We start from the raw sequence: 16,789 nt of genomic DNA on the forward strand, positions 1-16,789 counted from the left end.
TTTCTGCAATGTAAGTATCCTTCTGAGCAGGGATCTGCAGTATGTAGTCCTACGTGACAGCAGTTCCAGACAGGGGTTGGAAGCTTGTCTTGAGAGCTTCTAGGGCAGGGTCTTTGGCAAAGTCACAACTTTGGGAACTCTTAAGTGGCAGTGTTCCCATTTCCAGCTACAATCCCACAGTGCAGTGAGACACTGGCTGTCACTTTAAGCTTCTATTTTTGTTACTCAGGGTTACCTGAAGCTTTTATACATTCACTGTGGTACTGGGGAGGGGAAGAAGGAAGCAAAGGAAAAGAGTGGCAAAGGAGGAGGGTGAACTCTCAAACATGAGAATTCATTTAGGGCCTCACATCTTGCTGAAATGCCACTGAATGCAATTTAAATTTTTTTTTTTTTTTTTTTTTTACAAATAGCGTTAACACTTGAAGCTGCAAAGCCATGGCTTTTCCACTCTGCTGTTGGTTAATTGAAGACAGAGCTGTTTGGAGGATAGAGTGTTCCAGGATGAAAAGGGGAACGTTAGGCAGATGTTGGGCACAGAAGTTTCCTTTAGCGTGGAGAAGTCTCACACTTGTTGATTGGAGACTTCATTAAAATCTGAGCCTAAACAGGAAAAACTGGCCTCCTCTTCAGAGAGACACCCTATTCCCAGAGCGAGAGGTGGCTTTTTGTGTATTACTCTGATTTTGACTGGGGGGGTGGGTACACTTGTAGTCCAGCCCATGTTGGTGGCTCAGATTTATTTTCTGTGATGAGCAAGAGAATGAGAAGCTTGTGAAGGCTCTTTACTTACTGCACAGTTGTTCAGCTAATGAAGACCATATATATGCTGGAATTTAAAAGGTCCTAATGTATTTTCCATTTGTTCCCTTTAGGCCTTTCACCCCCTTCCTACTCCTTTCCAGCTCCTGCTGCAGTTGTGCCAACAGAAGCTGCTCTGTATCAGCCATCCATGCTCCTGAACCCACGAACACTCCAGCCCTCCACGGCGTACTACCCTGCTGGGGCTCAGCTCTTCATGAACTACACAGCGTACTACCCCAGGTAAAGCAGAGGAGAAATCAAGCAGGAACAAAGAAGTCTTTTTGCAGCAAATGCACAAAGCTCACAAATGAACATTGTCTGCCGTGCTAAAGGCTTGTGCTACCAAGAACAATTTGTGCAGTATCTTGTTCAGGGAAACAATTTCAGGATATCTAGGGATTTCCCAAGTTTTAGAATATTTCATGTAGTGATGATTTTTTTTTTTTAAACATAAGTCACACAGTTATCGTGGGATTTTGGCTTTGTTGTTGTTTGGTTTTTGGTTTTTTTTTTTTTCACCTAACATGCCTCTTGAATGTGTTAGTTTATATTGTTATGCCCTCAGTAGGAATTGGTGTGTGCAGTATTCCTTCCCATATCCATAAAGAAGCCCTTGGCCCCTTTTTAGAAGGGCTGGGACTGGGGTCTGCCCTAACAAATTCTGCTGAAATTCTGCCTCTTTGGTTTTGTAATAAAGTAACTTTTGACCTTTATGGTGAAAACTCTTGTTTACTTATTTATAAAAGTACTGCATTGAAGCATACATGTATTGAATGCATATGTAAAGCATATAGAGGCATATATTATTCTTGACCTCCTAAGCATCTCTCATGAAGGGCTTTTGGCTCTCCTGCATATATTAACTATCTTCTAAAGAACTAAAACTCCTGATACCATTTGTCCTCTACAGTTGTGAGGCCTTGGAAAGAGCCATGTTCCCTGTAAGCCATAAACCATTCCTTGTCTGTCAGGAAATGTGCTAAAGAGCTCAAGTATTCTATTAGTTTCTGACCAGTGCTTTTTATCTCTGGAGAAGGGTCCAAATAGCTACTTATGAAGTTGTTGAGCAATATGGACTCTAATACCTGTAAGATAACAAAGCCTTTCTTACTACTTTATGCTAAACCAGTATGTCTGTGAGCTGCCTGGTTTGGTTTTTTTGGTTTGTTTTTTTTTTTTTTTTTTTATTAAAATGTTTCTTCACTCGTGAACTGATTTCTATAATGCCTTCATGTCTGTCTCATGGTTATGATAATGTTACCAAACTCAGCTTCTTTAATGTAAGATCAAGAAAAATAAAATTCCAAACTTGCACTGGCAATATAAAACCAGTTTTGTAATAATAGTTCTATATGTCATGAGAACACAGCAGCACTAATAGTTTGTAGTGACTTTGTCATGTTGTATTTAAAGTAATAACTGACTGGCCGCTGCAGGCGAAGTGCCAAGCCCTACAGAGATCTCACTGTATGGGATCCCACATGACTCCCATCACTGTCTGCTTCAGCTGTGGGCATATATGTTAGTTATAGACTGATCGATCCCAAGTCCCAAAACATCCTTTTTAAGTTCTTGTCTAACTGACAGTTGTATACTGCTCTTAGGAAACCCTACCTTTGTAGCTTCTGTGCCAATCACAAGTACCTCCCTCTTAAATAAGGTAAAATTTTTGGAGTCAAGATGGTTTCTCTCCATTTTTTGAGATCTGGTGTTTGGATATTGCTTTTTCATCCAGACTAAATGTTTGATCTACAGACAAGTAGTATATACTGTAATAGAAGTAGTGATCCCTTATAGCTGGTGTTTTGGGATGGGGTGTGTGTGTTCTAAAAATGTAAGTTTTGGAGCTTTTCAGGCAAGTTCCTGTGCTTTGTTAAGGATGCAATAAGTAACAGGGTCCCCTTCATGTAGCGATCAGAACTCTTCTTAAGCAGAGTTTTCTGGTTCTGAAATTTAATTCAAAAAATGTTAAGCATGTGCAGCAGGAAAGAAAGGGGTATCCTCTGTACTAAGTGGTGCATTTAAATGCATGTACATGGAAAGGCAATACAGGGCTGGTGGCTAATGATCAGACAATGGTTCATAAATCTAACTAGTGAATACTTATGGAAATAAGGAAAGTTTCTTTGACCTGCTGCCAAAAAGGTTCTACTGCTTGTGTTTTGCAAGGTCAAGTTGCTTTATAGTAGCCAATTCTGTTCTCCGCACAATAATCAACCTAGATGGGGGGGAGGGGAGGGGAGACATTGCTTTGATCTTCAGTAACTATCAGAAATCCCTGAAACTCTCAGACTCTTCTTCATGCTCTTCTAGCTTTGGTGATGAAACTCGATGGTGTAAAGAAATGGATGCCTTCTATGCTATTAAAATGGCTTTAGTGAACTCCTAATGAAAAGGAAGGAGGGCAAGTTATTCGGGATCTGTCAGTCTTTGATATCTCTGTTCATCTTGTAATTATATCTGGCAACATGTTCTGACAGCAAATCAGTGGTCTCAGTCTCTGCCTAGTCTCAGGCTTTTGAGAAAAAGAATAATAGGATTTGTGTGTGTGTGTTTACCTATCTAATCCTGGATATATAAGTGTACTTGTTGCTGTATGTATGTACACTGAAAATAATGAACAACTGCACTATTTGGCATCTGCTAACATGTTCCAAGAAACTTCTACCATACACAAATTTGAAAGTTACTGTTACAGGATTTGTAGTTTTAAAACAAAGTATTTGTTCAGGTCTAATACCCTTTTGATCACTTTGAAGCAGGGCCTTTAAAACTTCAAAAGTTTGTCAAAATCCATAATTGTAGGAACAGGTGTAAACTTTGGGGTTTTTTCAACAATATTTTGAAGAGTGAAGTGGAAAGAGGAGCTTCTTACCCAGTGGGTAGTATGCTCGTGGAACTTGTAGCCAAAAAATGATGAGGAAGCTGAAAACTGATGTGGGTTCAAACAAACCAGATAAATTCGGATGCAGGAAATTCATTGTGAGTTAGTGAATACACAGAAGCCACATCTGGCTCAGGAAGTCCTTGAACTCAAAATGACTGGAAGACTGTTCTTATGTTCTGTGTCCTGTGGTAAACTCTTGTGCTATTGAATCAAGGTGGGTAGGTGAACTTGTTTGCTTGCATCTTTGAAGTAGCACTTGTCTTGAGAGATATCGGTACCGCTCGTGACCATGGGTCTTTCCCAATGTGTTTGTAGTTGTATTCAGCTGTGCTAGTCTAACAGTGGCTAAGTTTGCGTTATCTCCCTCTTGTGGCAAAACATGTACAGCTCTCTCCATTGGAGTGATTTGAATTAAAAGGTCTATTTATGTGGTAGTTAAAGGCATGAGTGGGACACTTGCTGCACAAGGAAATACAGGGTAATTTGTTGATGCCCTCATCTGCCTTCCTCTACCTCTTCCTGCTATGGATTAGGTATGTGTTTGCTCATTATACACTAATCAATTTGTAAAAGTATTTATATATATGTATATTAAAAATGTGTATGCAACATACATATAGCATTAATATAGATGTATGCATACATAAAAAATGACCAAGGTTAGAAAAAAGCCTCACTTGTTCTCCATGATGGATCAGATTCTCCATAATGACCATCGTGGAGAACAAGTGAGGCCTTTTTTGAAGCACAATTAAGAAGTTACAACCAGTTTAAACTGGAAAAACTAGGAAAAAGTGGGCTGGATTAAGAGTGATATCACTCAGAGCTGCTGCCAGCAGCTTTATTTGCATATCTGTGTGTCTGGATAACCAGCATCGCTTGACAGAACTGGGTTAGGAAACAACCATATGTGTATTTAGCCTGGGAGATCTGTCACAGATGGATACCAGCAGCAGCCAGAAACAAAACCTCTTCATCAGCTTAGTTGTACTCATAGCAACACTCTGGACCACAGCTCTTAGACTGTGGTACTCTCTTTCCTTTTTTTAGTTTTATAGTAAGTTTGTCAGCTTGGATTGCGCGAGATCACATCTGCAATGAATGAGCTCACTGAGCATTGAAGCCTACTGGTGGCTTTTACTTGCTGTCCAGCAAATGGAGTTCAGATGTTTACATCAAGTGGCAGAATTTGGGACTCTTCATTGCCTCATGGCGAGCCAGTCTCCATCACGGGTTTGTCAAAATAACCTCAACTCTTTGGTTAATGGCACAAACTTGTCACCAGAATGATTGTTTCTGGGGGGAAGCCTTAATGATTCACTCTTCTAAGTGAAGGTAGTTTGCCAAGGGTTAGAACAGCAGGGATGCTTTAACTACCTTTAACTACCACTGTATTTCATTGGAGGAGGAGTGCATTATTAGCAGGGAAGACTAATTGTTGCATGCCTCTACAGGCTGTCATTATCTCCTCACTTGCAGGTTTTAATTAGTAAAGCTACTGTGCTGTCTGAAAAGCAGCAGAATGGTAATACTCTGATCAATAGTTATTCGGGTATCAGGATAGTAAAATTACTTAAATTAAAAAAACCCAAACACTTTCTTCAAAGTTGATAAGCCTGCAAAAATGTCACTGGTAGCAGCGTCCAAGATTTTACTCAATCTACCATACAAAGTGCCACCATGGATGCTGGTGGAGGTTCTTCTACTTGCAGATCCAAGTTCCTTTTGTTTGCTTAATATACTGAATGATGTGATGTTCAGTTAGCAGCTCTTCCTGCCACCTCCTGACTTTGCTGTCTAGTAAAACATTTGGATGAGTGTGATGGATTAATTGACATTACAACATTGTGCAAGCTAACTGCAGAGATCAGTTTGAGTATAGTCTTTCCTTGTGCTCATTCACAGCACAGTTCAGTGGTGGGAGAGAAGATCTTCCTGTTGTGCCTTGAGGCATGTGTGTCATCCATGCAGGTGACTTTTTTTTTTTTAAACATTTGTAGTCATGGCCAGGTGATCTCAGGTTATCAGGACACAAAGATATGTTGCTGGATGCTTCTCTTTACTCAGCAGCAGCCCTCTATGGGGGGGTGTTGAAAGTCCCAGTGCTGCTCAGGGTAGACCATTGCAGTCTTCTGTGGCAGCAAGAGCTTTGGGCTCTCTTCCCATCGCTGCTTGTTGTTGGGCTGCCATTAACGTACAGAGGTGGGAAGATGCTTGCAGTAGGCAGACAAGTTAGGTATGCGTTGAGTGGGCAGCAAGTTGTCTGGTTAAACGTGGGGATGGCATCTGTACCAGAGGAGCTTTTGGTGTTTCCAGGGGTGGAGTTGGATTGATCTTGGAATAAGGCTGCTTAGAGCTGAAAACTTGTTCTATGAAGAAAAAAAAAAGCAGCCTTCCCTGTTCAGAACAGAGTCTGTGATATTTGTCCATGATTAAACAGCAGTCATGGGGATCTAAATGTTTCTATTTGATTAACAGATGACCTGATGATTTAGCACTCATACTTCTGCTATTTGTCAAGTTATATGGCCTTTCTTTCTCTAAATACGGATAAATATTCCAGTCTTGGAAAAGTAAAATTATTCTGGTTATATAAATACTTCTGCTAATAGCATGTCTTGTTAGTTTTTGTGGACAAAGTACCATGTTAAAACTTTCCACTTCAGTAATTATACCACAAAATTTACTAGCTTTGCCTCTCAAACTTTGTACAAACCACTTCTGAAAAAGGTTTGGGTTTTTTTTTTTTTTCTGAAGCTGCATTTCCTTCTGCTTCTGGGCTGCTTTCCAGCAATGAGCATTGATTGTAGGCATTATCCTGCAGGCTTGTGTATACGTGTGTGTTATACCCGTGCCCTGTGCCAGCCCAAGGAGTAGTTGAAAACCCCTGTCGGTCCCTGAAAAAAATCTGATGTTCATCGAATGCTGGGGTGATCTGTCAAATTTCCTTGCGGCTTTCTAAAGGCTGTTTGGTGATGTGCACCTTCTGCTTTTTGCTGTTCCTCCTGCTGGCTTCAGTCCGATGATCTGGCTTTGCGGTGCTGCAGAGCTCCTTGGGGTCTACAGGCTTCTTAGCGCTAGCAAAGGGAGAGGCTAATTTAATCTTGAAACATTAGTGGATGAGTTCAACAAGTTGTTCCTTCCTCCCCCCTCCCCTTTCTCTTCTCTCCCATGAATTTCCCTACTAGTGTTCCTCTGTGTAGTACAGCGAGGGATATGTAGTAAGACTAACCTGCAATACAGGACCTGGCTCACCATCCTGAAATTAATAAAGCTGTCAATCAGTAGCCTGATGAAAGGATATCTTCAGTATCTCTTGTCACAGAGCAGAAAATAGTTAATAGTTAACAAAGGAAAAACTGTTTCAGGACTACAGAGAACAAAGTCATAGCAAAAATAAGGATAGAAAATCTGCAGGGAGGGAGGTGAAACCTGTAGATGGTGTCTATGCACGTATCTGTTCCTATGTGCAAATAGTGCTGCGTAAGTCTGTGGTTCTCTTGACTGACCTGCAGGATACTTGGCAGAGATCTGAAAACCTGTTTGGTTATGGATGCTGACTGCTCCCAACTCACACCCACTTTTAATGTAAACCACAGCTTCCTTCTGGATATTAGTATCTGTTAAGAAAATATATAATGGAAAAACATATTGGGAAATCAAGCAGGAGAGATGATGATCCTCAATGTTTCTATACAACATTGCAGTGGTGAATGGTTGGGATCTGTTGAGGTGTATAAATGCTGTTTGAATGGCAACATCAACTTTTAGAACATGTGAAAACTTGTTCTTGCATCCAAAACTGATTTCTGAAACTTGATTGTGTTTTACTTTGAGAGTCTTTGGAGAATACCACAATCTCAGAAATATTGATAGGGGGGAAAAAAAAAAATCCCGTCTGGCTGTTGATTAGATCCAAGAAGAAGGATCAATTCTTTAGGAAAAAAGATTTGCATTGGGGAGCAGTTCATATCATGTTTTATTTCAAGAACTAGCTCGAAATAAAAGGAGTTAAGGTCTTGCACTGCATTGTTATGTAGTGATGTGCAACTACTAAGAACAGCTGTAGAAATCTTCTCTGTCCCCATGTAAAACATGCAAGTATTTGTTTCTGGGGCTCATTCGACTAGAGAAGGTAGGCTGGAATAGCTATTTGTCTTGTATCCCTCCCTGGTCGCTTTTTGTTACTACTGTCCTCTACCTGCTGCTCTTCCATCTGGAGACATCACCACTCTAAGCTGCTCGTGGTTGTTCCTCTAGGAGGTTGTCACCTCTCGGTTTGGGGGAACGCAGAAATGCCTGGGGGCAGTCCATATATTACCTGGTGTTGGGAATTAGAGCAGGAAGCGTCCTTAGCCCAACCTGGTGCTGAAGCTCTGTTACCTTTATCTTCAAGGTGGCGTTACAAATCATCAGGTGTTCATAGCATCTCAGTGCAAAGTCAGCAGGGTTAGCCTGAATAGCTGGGATTTTAAACAGCAATGTCTGACTTCTGCTAAAACAGATAAGGACCCTGTGAAAATAATAATAATAAAGTGGGGTGCAGAGGGGAGAGGTCTGAAGGGGAAGCACTTTTGCTTCACTGAGCACTGCCCTACTAGAGCTGAGGAGAGAGCATACAGAGGCTCAGCAGCAGGGCCAAGTGACTGGGACAGTGGGAAAGCTCTTCCCTGGGATACCCAGCCAAGGCTCTTAGACCCACCACTGCAAGTCCTTATGGCCTGGTCCCTCAGCAAGGGCCAGAGAGGCAGAGGACCTTCAGTTTAACAGCTGTGCCTTCCAAAAGACAAGGGCCATAGCCTTGCTTCAAAAGGAAGGCTAGATTGCCTGAGGTGTCTGTCTTGTCATGGGTCTGTTTTCTAGTGGTTTCTTGTATTGTTTTGGTGTTTGGTTTTTCTGGTTGGTTGGGGTTTTTTAACAGCAATGCAAGCGAACTGTGTCTTGCCTTACTAAATTAGTTTACCTCAAAGCTGCATCATGGTCTGGTTTGGGTGTTGGGCTCTTCCTCCCCTAGTAAGAATCAACTCCACAAAAAAAAAAAAGGAAAAAACTCTTTTTCCTTGTTCTTCATATGAGTCTTGGAAGTAATGGGGTTGTTTTCATAAGGATTCTAGAAAAATTTAAACTATTCTATAGCTTAAGTCCTCTTATGGTGTTCTGTTTTCTTATCTCAGATGCACAAATCGCCCTTTTTTAGTAGCTTCAGCTCTCTGGCCAAAAGGATTAATGTCAATGACACTTTCCACAAAGCTGTGCAGTTGCAAATAGTCTGGGGGGTGCATCCTGTTCAATGAAACAGTAGGGGTTTTTTTATTAAATGTTATACATATATACATATGTCTAGTAGTAGCTGTAAACTCATATGGATTACTTGATGTTTTACCAAAAAAAGGGTATTTGATGGAACTGCCAAATCAAAACAAAACAAGGGTCTGCTAACTAGCTGCAGTTTTTGTGGCAATTTGAATAAGGCTGTGGAGGACCTGACAAAGAATGTCAAAGCTTCTAACATCCACAAACTATGAGTATTCTGGGTGTTAGTTTATTTTTTTTTAATTACTCCTGAATAAATTATCTTAACTATTGTGGCATTAATATTGCTTTAAAGCAAGACAAGCAGGTCCCTTTGTGGTACTGGCCTTTAATCTGTGGCAGTTGCCATTCACCACCAAAGATGCTGTGTCTAAAGAGTCCATGAAATATAAGTAGATAAAAGCAAACACTGTCTTGCTAGCATTGCTGGCAGCCTTGGAGAGCTCCTTTCTCGGAGGTATTTGGCAGTTAGCTAATGGAGAGCACTGACCTGGAGCTTGCATCCAAACCAGAGATGGGCATGCCTGCCATGGATTCATCTCCTTACTCTTTAGACATGTTTAAAACTTTGTGGTCGTAGACAGTATATGGTGGCAATAAGCTCCAAAGCTGAATGGTGCACTGAGGGGCAAGACTTATTTTCAGCCTCCTTAGTGTCATAACTCGATGCCTGGACCTTGTGCTTGAGAAGTTGAGTAGTACATAGGTATAGTGACTGTGGTAGTATTGTTGTTAGAGATTAGTAAGATTATTAATGTTATGGAAAAGGCATGTGGGTTGTATTGTGATAGATTTGTATGAAGACGCTACTCTACAACAAAGAATCTTAACTCTGCATAGCTGTTTTTCTGACAATAGGCTCAAAACTGATATAAATGATTGCAAGCCATGCTCAGGATATCAAGCAAAATGATCAAGGTGGCTTTGAGCAAGAATTACAGGCTTTTGGTGGGGGGAGTGTTATCTGCTTTTTTTTTTTTACTTTCATCTTAAAACTTTATAATACTCAGGAGAAGCCAGTGGTATCCCTCAATATTAGGAGAACTTCAGGGATAAATGGCCTATGCGGATCTACCTAGTAGTGAACTTGTTAACTTTTCCTTTAGAGACTTTGAGAGTACGTGTGGTTCTGGCTGTACAGGAGGTGTGTTTGTCTCTGATCTCCAGGGACACCCTCTTGAGACCAGTCAGTTGTGACTGCCAGAGTCTGGAGACAGTTGTCTTCAACAAGATACTGTGTGTACCCATGTGTTGCAGTGTTAGGGGAGGTTGATTACCCTAGTGTAGTTTCTGTTGTTGAATTGCTCTTGATGCCATGGCAATGGGAGCATTACAAATGTCTAATTATGTGGCCTGTACTTTGATATCTGCCCAGGGCTTTAAGAAAGGCTAAGGTAGCATAGCCAGCTGCTGGCGCTCTCTTCTGCACTAGTTCGGCTTCTGATTGCTTCTATCTTAACTTGTGTTTGTAGTATGCAGCAGAGGATGGACTTGTACACACAAATGATCCGGCCAGGACAATGTCCAAAGAATGGATTTGCATTTAAAGGCCCCAGCAGTTAGACTTCCTTAGAGAAGGTAAGGATAACAAGCCCCAGGAGATGGATTTGGGGATATCATAGTGTTTGCTTCAGATAATCACCATACTCAATGTAATTTTTCATTTGCTGCCCTGGGAACATGGCTACTCTTTGGTATGTCCAGAATGCCACGCTACAATATATATGACCTTGGCTATTAAAGCCATCATTTAATGGATTTTGATGACTCCAGTCTTATTATGGACTGCTGCTTTGTGTACTTCCCAGGGCTCCAAATGCATGCTACCTCAAGCTTTAATATCTGTATTGAGAGCCTCCAGAAAGCTCCTGAGTCCGTTTTCTCTGAGGAGCCAAGTGCAGAGATGATGTTACTCTCCTAGCGATGCGCTAAGGTATAGTGTTGGTTAGGCGGAATGAGCTACTTCTAGGTAACTACAGAATCTGATTTCTAAACCTTGTGCTTATGTAAAATTGCAGCAATGAAGTAGACTATTTGTAAAACTGGCAGCTACTCTTTTGCTTTTGTGAGCTTTCTGATCAGGCCATTTTATCCTTTCAAGCTTGGTTTGCTTGATCTTCTGTATAGGAACAGTCAAAGGGTGAAGTCACCCAGAAAGCATTTGTGCAGCAAAACACAAGTTGAACTGGAAAGCAGGGTATGTGATGGATGCACCGTATGCTTTATCACGTGTCTTAGAGGAAGATATGGAAATATACTTACAAAAAATGCTTCTATAACCTCTAGTCTTTTAAAAATATGTAGTCAAAGAAGTGATTTCTTTTTATGTCCTTTCTTTTTTCCCCCCCTCTGTTCCCTTCTTCACCTTCCCCTCTGAAAAATAACAAAAAATGCCATCCTTCTCATTCGTCCTCTTCTCTGACACAAAGGCAACTTAGCCCAGGGTGTAATCCATTTCTGGGTAAAATCTTCACCTGTAGCATCATCTCACTGTCACCTGCTCTAAAAGTCCTGCAAAGCGCAGCATGTGTAAAAACAAAAGTGACCACCTCAGCTAGTTGGCCAACAAGCTGGTTTTTGGCTGGGTTGATAAAGCTAAACCCCATCCATGTTATTAATATCTGAGGCTGTAGATGCTTGGTAGCATCCTGCCTTAAATTATGCTATGTTGCTTCCCATCCACCCGTAGCTGGTTGTCTATGGTGAGCACTGCCATGCAGTGGCCCAGGTCAGGAGAGCTGATCCAACTGGAAGAACCCCTGGGGAAAAGGGTTCATCTTCCCAGTAGCATTCACCCAACTCAGTTTACCACTTAACTGTTCGAGTACCTGTGTTGGCTCGGAGAAGGGAAGGTAGAAGTGAGCAAAGCAGGCACTGAGGGATGGTAATGGCATTGCCACGTTGGAGTTGATGGTAAAACTTCTTCATGAAAGCTAAAGGGCCGTGTAATACTGAATAAAGTGTGGCATGCTCTTAGTGACAGAAAATGTCATGGAAATGCTGTGTGTGTAAGGTGAAAACTAAAGCTTTCGATCCTTCAGTAAAGATTTGATCTCTTGGAAATCAAGAAATTAGAATTTGCTTTTATTGTGGGGTTCAGTGACCTGCAACAACTCTTTCATGCAGATTCTTCCACCCTTTCTGATGTTTTGAACAAACACAGCAAGCCTAGATGGAGACTTTGATTATGTTCCCAGTTTTACCACTGCTCAAGCCAATTGTGCTCAAGAAAAGTCATCAGAACTCTGGAAATCAGCAGATGGACCTCTAATTTTCTTAAAGTTAACTCACAATTTTCACAGGCACATGCCCACAGGCCACTAAGCCTTTCACTGAGAGCACAGGTGCTGAAATCACGCAAGTCCTCAAGGCTTTCTTCTTGGTAAAGTATTAAGCTGCTCTTAACACAGAAATAGTTTAGCTGGAACCTACAAAGTCTGATCAACTACATTCTTTGGAATAGCAAAAAAAGTCTTTTTTTAACCTGATTTTGCACACAGTTTAAAGTTGTTTTTTTAAGAGTATTTTAAGACCTCTACTTGTGCATTTGACATTTTTATAAAAAAACCCACATTGTTTTCCTGTCTTGTATATATTTGTCTGATTGTTCTGTGCTCTGTAGACTTTAACATATTCTAATGGGCGTATTTTACACAGCACAGAAAAAACTAGGAATGTAAAATGGGGGAAATGAGGGGAAAAAATGCTGTAACTTTGTAAAAAAAAAAAAAAAAAGTGCGGGATGTTAAATGCTTTGTCTCCGAGTCTTGTACGCTCTCCATATGTATCCGGGTATTTCAACTGTAAATGGCTTACAGGAGTAGACACTTTCAAACTTTGATCACACTACCTAGTCAGAAAGTGAGGAACGCAGTTAACATCTCTCAGGTCATACTATTTTTATCTTTTCCCCTTCCTGCTCTACTCCACCTACTTGGTGTTCAGTGATATCATATTTAAGAGAAGAAATGGTGATCTGTTGTAAGACCCACCAACTAGCCTACTTTAAGGGAGGGTTAGGGTAGCTGCTACCACCCCAAAAGTAATTCCCCTCCCAGAGACAGGCAGTCAAAGCACATACACAGCTCTATTCCAAGGTTGTCTAAAACACATGGATGGCCCAGGGTGGAGAGCTGGGACCTGTGTCTGCTAGGGAGGCTGAGCTCAGCAGCAGGTTCTGCCTCTCTTATTCCTCCAGACGCATCTTTTAACTGCAGCCGAAGGGCTGCACCTTTGTGCTCCATCGGTTGCATGTTCTCTTGAGAAGGCAGCAACAGGCTTTTGCAACATTGCAGCCCAAGAAAGGACTGAATCCCCCTTGTAACCAGTGGTTGCATGAGGTAAATCTGTTACCTCTGTGGTTATTAGATTTGGGGGACCATGGGGGGAGTCCCCAGCAGCTTTGGAGCCACTTTCTTTTCTTCCCTGATTTTTCCCCAAACTCAGCAGAAAGAATAGCAAAATTTTAGGACCTAACTCATGCTGTGGTTCTTGGGATGCTCTTGTGAAACCTCAATGGTTAAAATAGAGTTCCTGTAAAGTGCTTTGGGTATGGGGTGCTTATGTTCCTCCTCTAGGAGCAGGTAGTTACTGTGAAACCACATCCACAACAGTGCCTTGGTATCTATGAAAGCAAGAGAAAGGGAAGGGAAAAAAAAAAAAAGGGGGGGTGGGGGGGTGGGGTGTGGAGTGGGGTGGCAAAGTAGAAAAACTCTTCCAGGAAAGGCAAGTGATAATGGAAATGAAGCTATCTAATTTAAAAAAAAAAAAAAAAAAAAAGGGGGGGGGGGGGGGGTGGAGTGGGGTGGCAAAGTAGAAAAACTCTTCCAGGAAAGGCAAGTGATAATGGAAATGAAGCTATCTAATTTAAAAAAAAAAAAAAAAAAAAAGGGGGGGGGGGGGGGGTGGAGTGGGGTGGCAAAGTAGAAAAACTCTTCCAGGAAAGGCAAGTGATAATGGAAATGAAGCTATCTAATTTAAAAAAAAAAAAAAAAAAAAAGGGGGGGGGGGGGGGGTGGAGTGGGGTGGCAAAGTAGAAAAACTCTTCCAGGAAAGGCAAGTGATAATGGAAATGAAGCTATCTAATTTAAAAAAAAAAAAAAAAAAAAAGGGGGGGGGGGGGGGGTGGAGTGGGGTGGCAAAGTAGAAAAACTCTTCCAGGAAAGGCAAGTGATAATGGAAATGAAGCTATCTAATTTAAAAAAAAAAAGAAAAAAAAAAAGGGGGGGGCGTTTTCCCCCTTTCATTTTTTCCCTTATTTCTTTGCTCTTCTTTCCTGTGTGCTACCTTCCCGCAATCACTACAGCCATGGTAATCTAGATTTATATTTTCTTCTGGCAAACTTCACACTGTTACAGTCTGTAGTATTTGACAGGACATTCTTTTAAGTCACTGTTCTGGAAACACAAGTATATTGAACAGGATTAATTGATACAAAATATTTTTAAATGGTATTTCCAACTTCTCTTTCTGAGAAGATTGTTTTGCCTTTAATTTTGGAGCACAATTATAAACTAATAGTTCTGCAGAGAGAAAATTAGCCTACATGAGCCACTCAGGGAGTGACGGTGGAATAGAGTCTTCGGGATATTCTTATCCACTTAACCTGCTCAAATATGGATAGGGAATGAGTGGATGGGAAGCAGTAGGGCAGAAAAGGTTTGGAAAAATAAATCATGAACTGAATGCAACAATAATTAAATGCTTTGGGGGGAGGAAAAAAAGGCAAACCTCGTGCTGGGTTGCACAAATGGAATTTTTGTTTGGGATGCCCTTTAAGTTTTCTAAGTCTTCTGTGGGTTGCTTGTAAAACTTTAGTGAAAAGTTACGGCCAACTGTTGGCACAGAAATTGCAGAAAGGTGTGGGCCAACTGCAGAATGAACAGGCGGGACATGAAGAGAGCTCCCAAGGGCCTGCTGAAGGCACTGGGATTGCTTCGCTGGGTGAAAAGGAGGCTGAGGAGAGGTATGAGAACAGTACGTGAAGAACAGGAAGAGAGAAGGAATAAATTCTTCCCCTTGTGGATGGGACCAGGAGCGAGAGAGATGGAGTTACAGCCAGGGATTAAGTGGGATGTCAGAACAAACCTTCTCATAGTGACAGCAGTTAGGTACTGATCTGGACCGACGCGGGGGGGGGGGGTGCTGCTCAGTCTCCACCCCGGCCATCTTTTGGGACTGGTTGCCCAAGCACCCATCGGAGATGGCACTGGTATAGCTGATCCTGCTGTTGGGCACCAACATGGACAAGATGTCCTCTTCAGGTCCCTGCCAGCCTTGTTTTCCGTGATGATATTGCTTTGCTTTCTTCTTAGGACCCTGGTCTCAGATTTTATGAAGTCAGATTCACATCCTTATATATATGATCTGAGCTGAGTCTTGCGTTACTTTTCACAAGCTCTCTCATATTTGGGATTCTTTAAATTCTATTTATTAAGTTCAGAACTGAATCCTTTATATTCTTTTTCAGTAGAGTCGGTCTGGTTTAACTGATTACAACAATGTTTGATTTCATTTAACCTAAAGCTGAGTAGTATACCATGCCCCCGTTATGATGGTTGTATGTTTTAGAAATCAAACTAGAAATGAGGTGATACCTATAAAAGGGGAAAATGTGTGTATATTCAGTTTTCTTTTTGCAAGATTAATTAGGAAATCTCACAGCTTTGATATCTTGAAATATCTTGGTTACCTCAGTTATGCACAGGATCTCAGCTGGAGGCAATTTTATTTATTTAAGCAGGAAAGCCTGAGACTCCATCAGCAAAGATGAAAGTCCAATTCCACGATGTAACTTTATCTAAGGTTCAGATTATTGATTGAACTAGAGATATGAATCTATCACTCGGGGACTCCAATGTGTAAATAATATGTGATATGAAGGTAATAACTGGGATTAATCTGGAAAAGCATTGTGAAAATACATATTATTTTTTCATAAAGACTATATTTTAAATTATTGTATTACATGGAGGAAATTCACCTTCTGAACGACAGTCTTAGTAAAACGTTCTTAAATCTGATGGGTTTATATGTTTTAAAAAAAAAAATCTAAACTGCAGAAGTTTACTGTACCTTCCACTGGCCTGCACAACCTAAGGAATGACAAGTCTGTTTACCCTGATGATAAAAGTGTGTCTAGTATTCAGGCTGCTACATCTTCATCCTGTTTCTCTCTCCTTTTTTTCTTCTTTTTTTTTTTTTTTTCTAAACTGAGTCCCAGCAGGCACGTTGTCTTGTATTTTAAAATCCCAAATTAAAATCAAAACCTGAATATTTATGTATTTCATGTAGTTTTTATAAGAGCTTACTGTTAAGCAATTTTTTTTAAAATAAGCTTTTGTCTAACACTTAAGTGATTTCTGTGGTCAGTATGCCAGCCTGCAGAGCATGATGTTACACTGACTAGGAACATTACAATCTTTTTCTTGTTTTAAAACAATTAAAAAAAAAAAAAAAAGAATTATATCACAATTTGTTTTCTATGAAAATAACCCCTCACATTTAGGGTAGGATGTTTTTAAGCCTAAAGGAGCTAGAGAGAGCTCAGTGTTCTCTATTTTGCCAGGTCTGACATCAGTGAAATTTCTTGTCTCAGGTTTCCTAACATGCATCCTAAGCCATCAAAACCAAACAATTTTTAAACTATCACATACTTTTAAGTCTTTAGTTATATTTTGGTCCATGGGTTTTTGTTGTTTTCAAAGACTGCAAGCTGAAAATAAATCTACATCGATTAAAGTAGCTTGCAAAGGAATACCCGATGTCTGTGAGCATGAGGTGTTT

General features: G+C 40.8%; 1 protein-coding gene across 1 annotated transcript in view; it reads left to right on the forward strand.

The window, feature by feature from the left end:
• The window catches only part of ESRP1 (epithelial splicing regulatory protein 1), a 31,490-nt gene extending 20,923 nt beyond the window's left edge, over positions 1-10,567 (forward strand). The window contains exons 13-14 of the mRNA XM_009638345.2: positions 876-1,044; positions 10,477-10,567. Of these exons, the coding sequence (XP_009636640.2) occupies positions 876-1,044; positions 10,477-10,567 (260 nt within the window). The remainder of the gene's footprint in view (positions 1-875; positions 1,045-10,476) is intronic.
• The last annotated feature ends 6,222 nt before the right edge of the window (positions 10,568-16,789 follow it).

Source organism: Egretta garzetta, unplaced genomic scaffold (genome assembly GCF_000687185.1).
Source record: "Egretta garzetta isolate BGI_Z169 unplaced genomic scaffold, ASM68718v1 scaffold154, whole genome shotgun sequence".
NCBI classification, from domain to species: domain Eukaryota; kingdom Metazoa; phylum Chordata; class Aves; order Pelecaniformes; family Ardeidae; genus Egretta; species Egretta garzetta.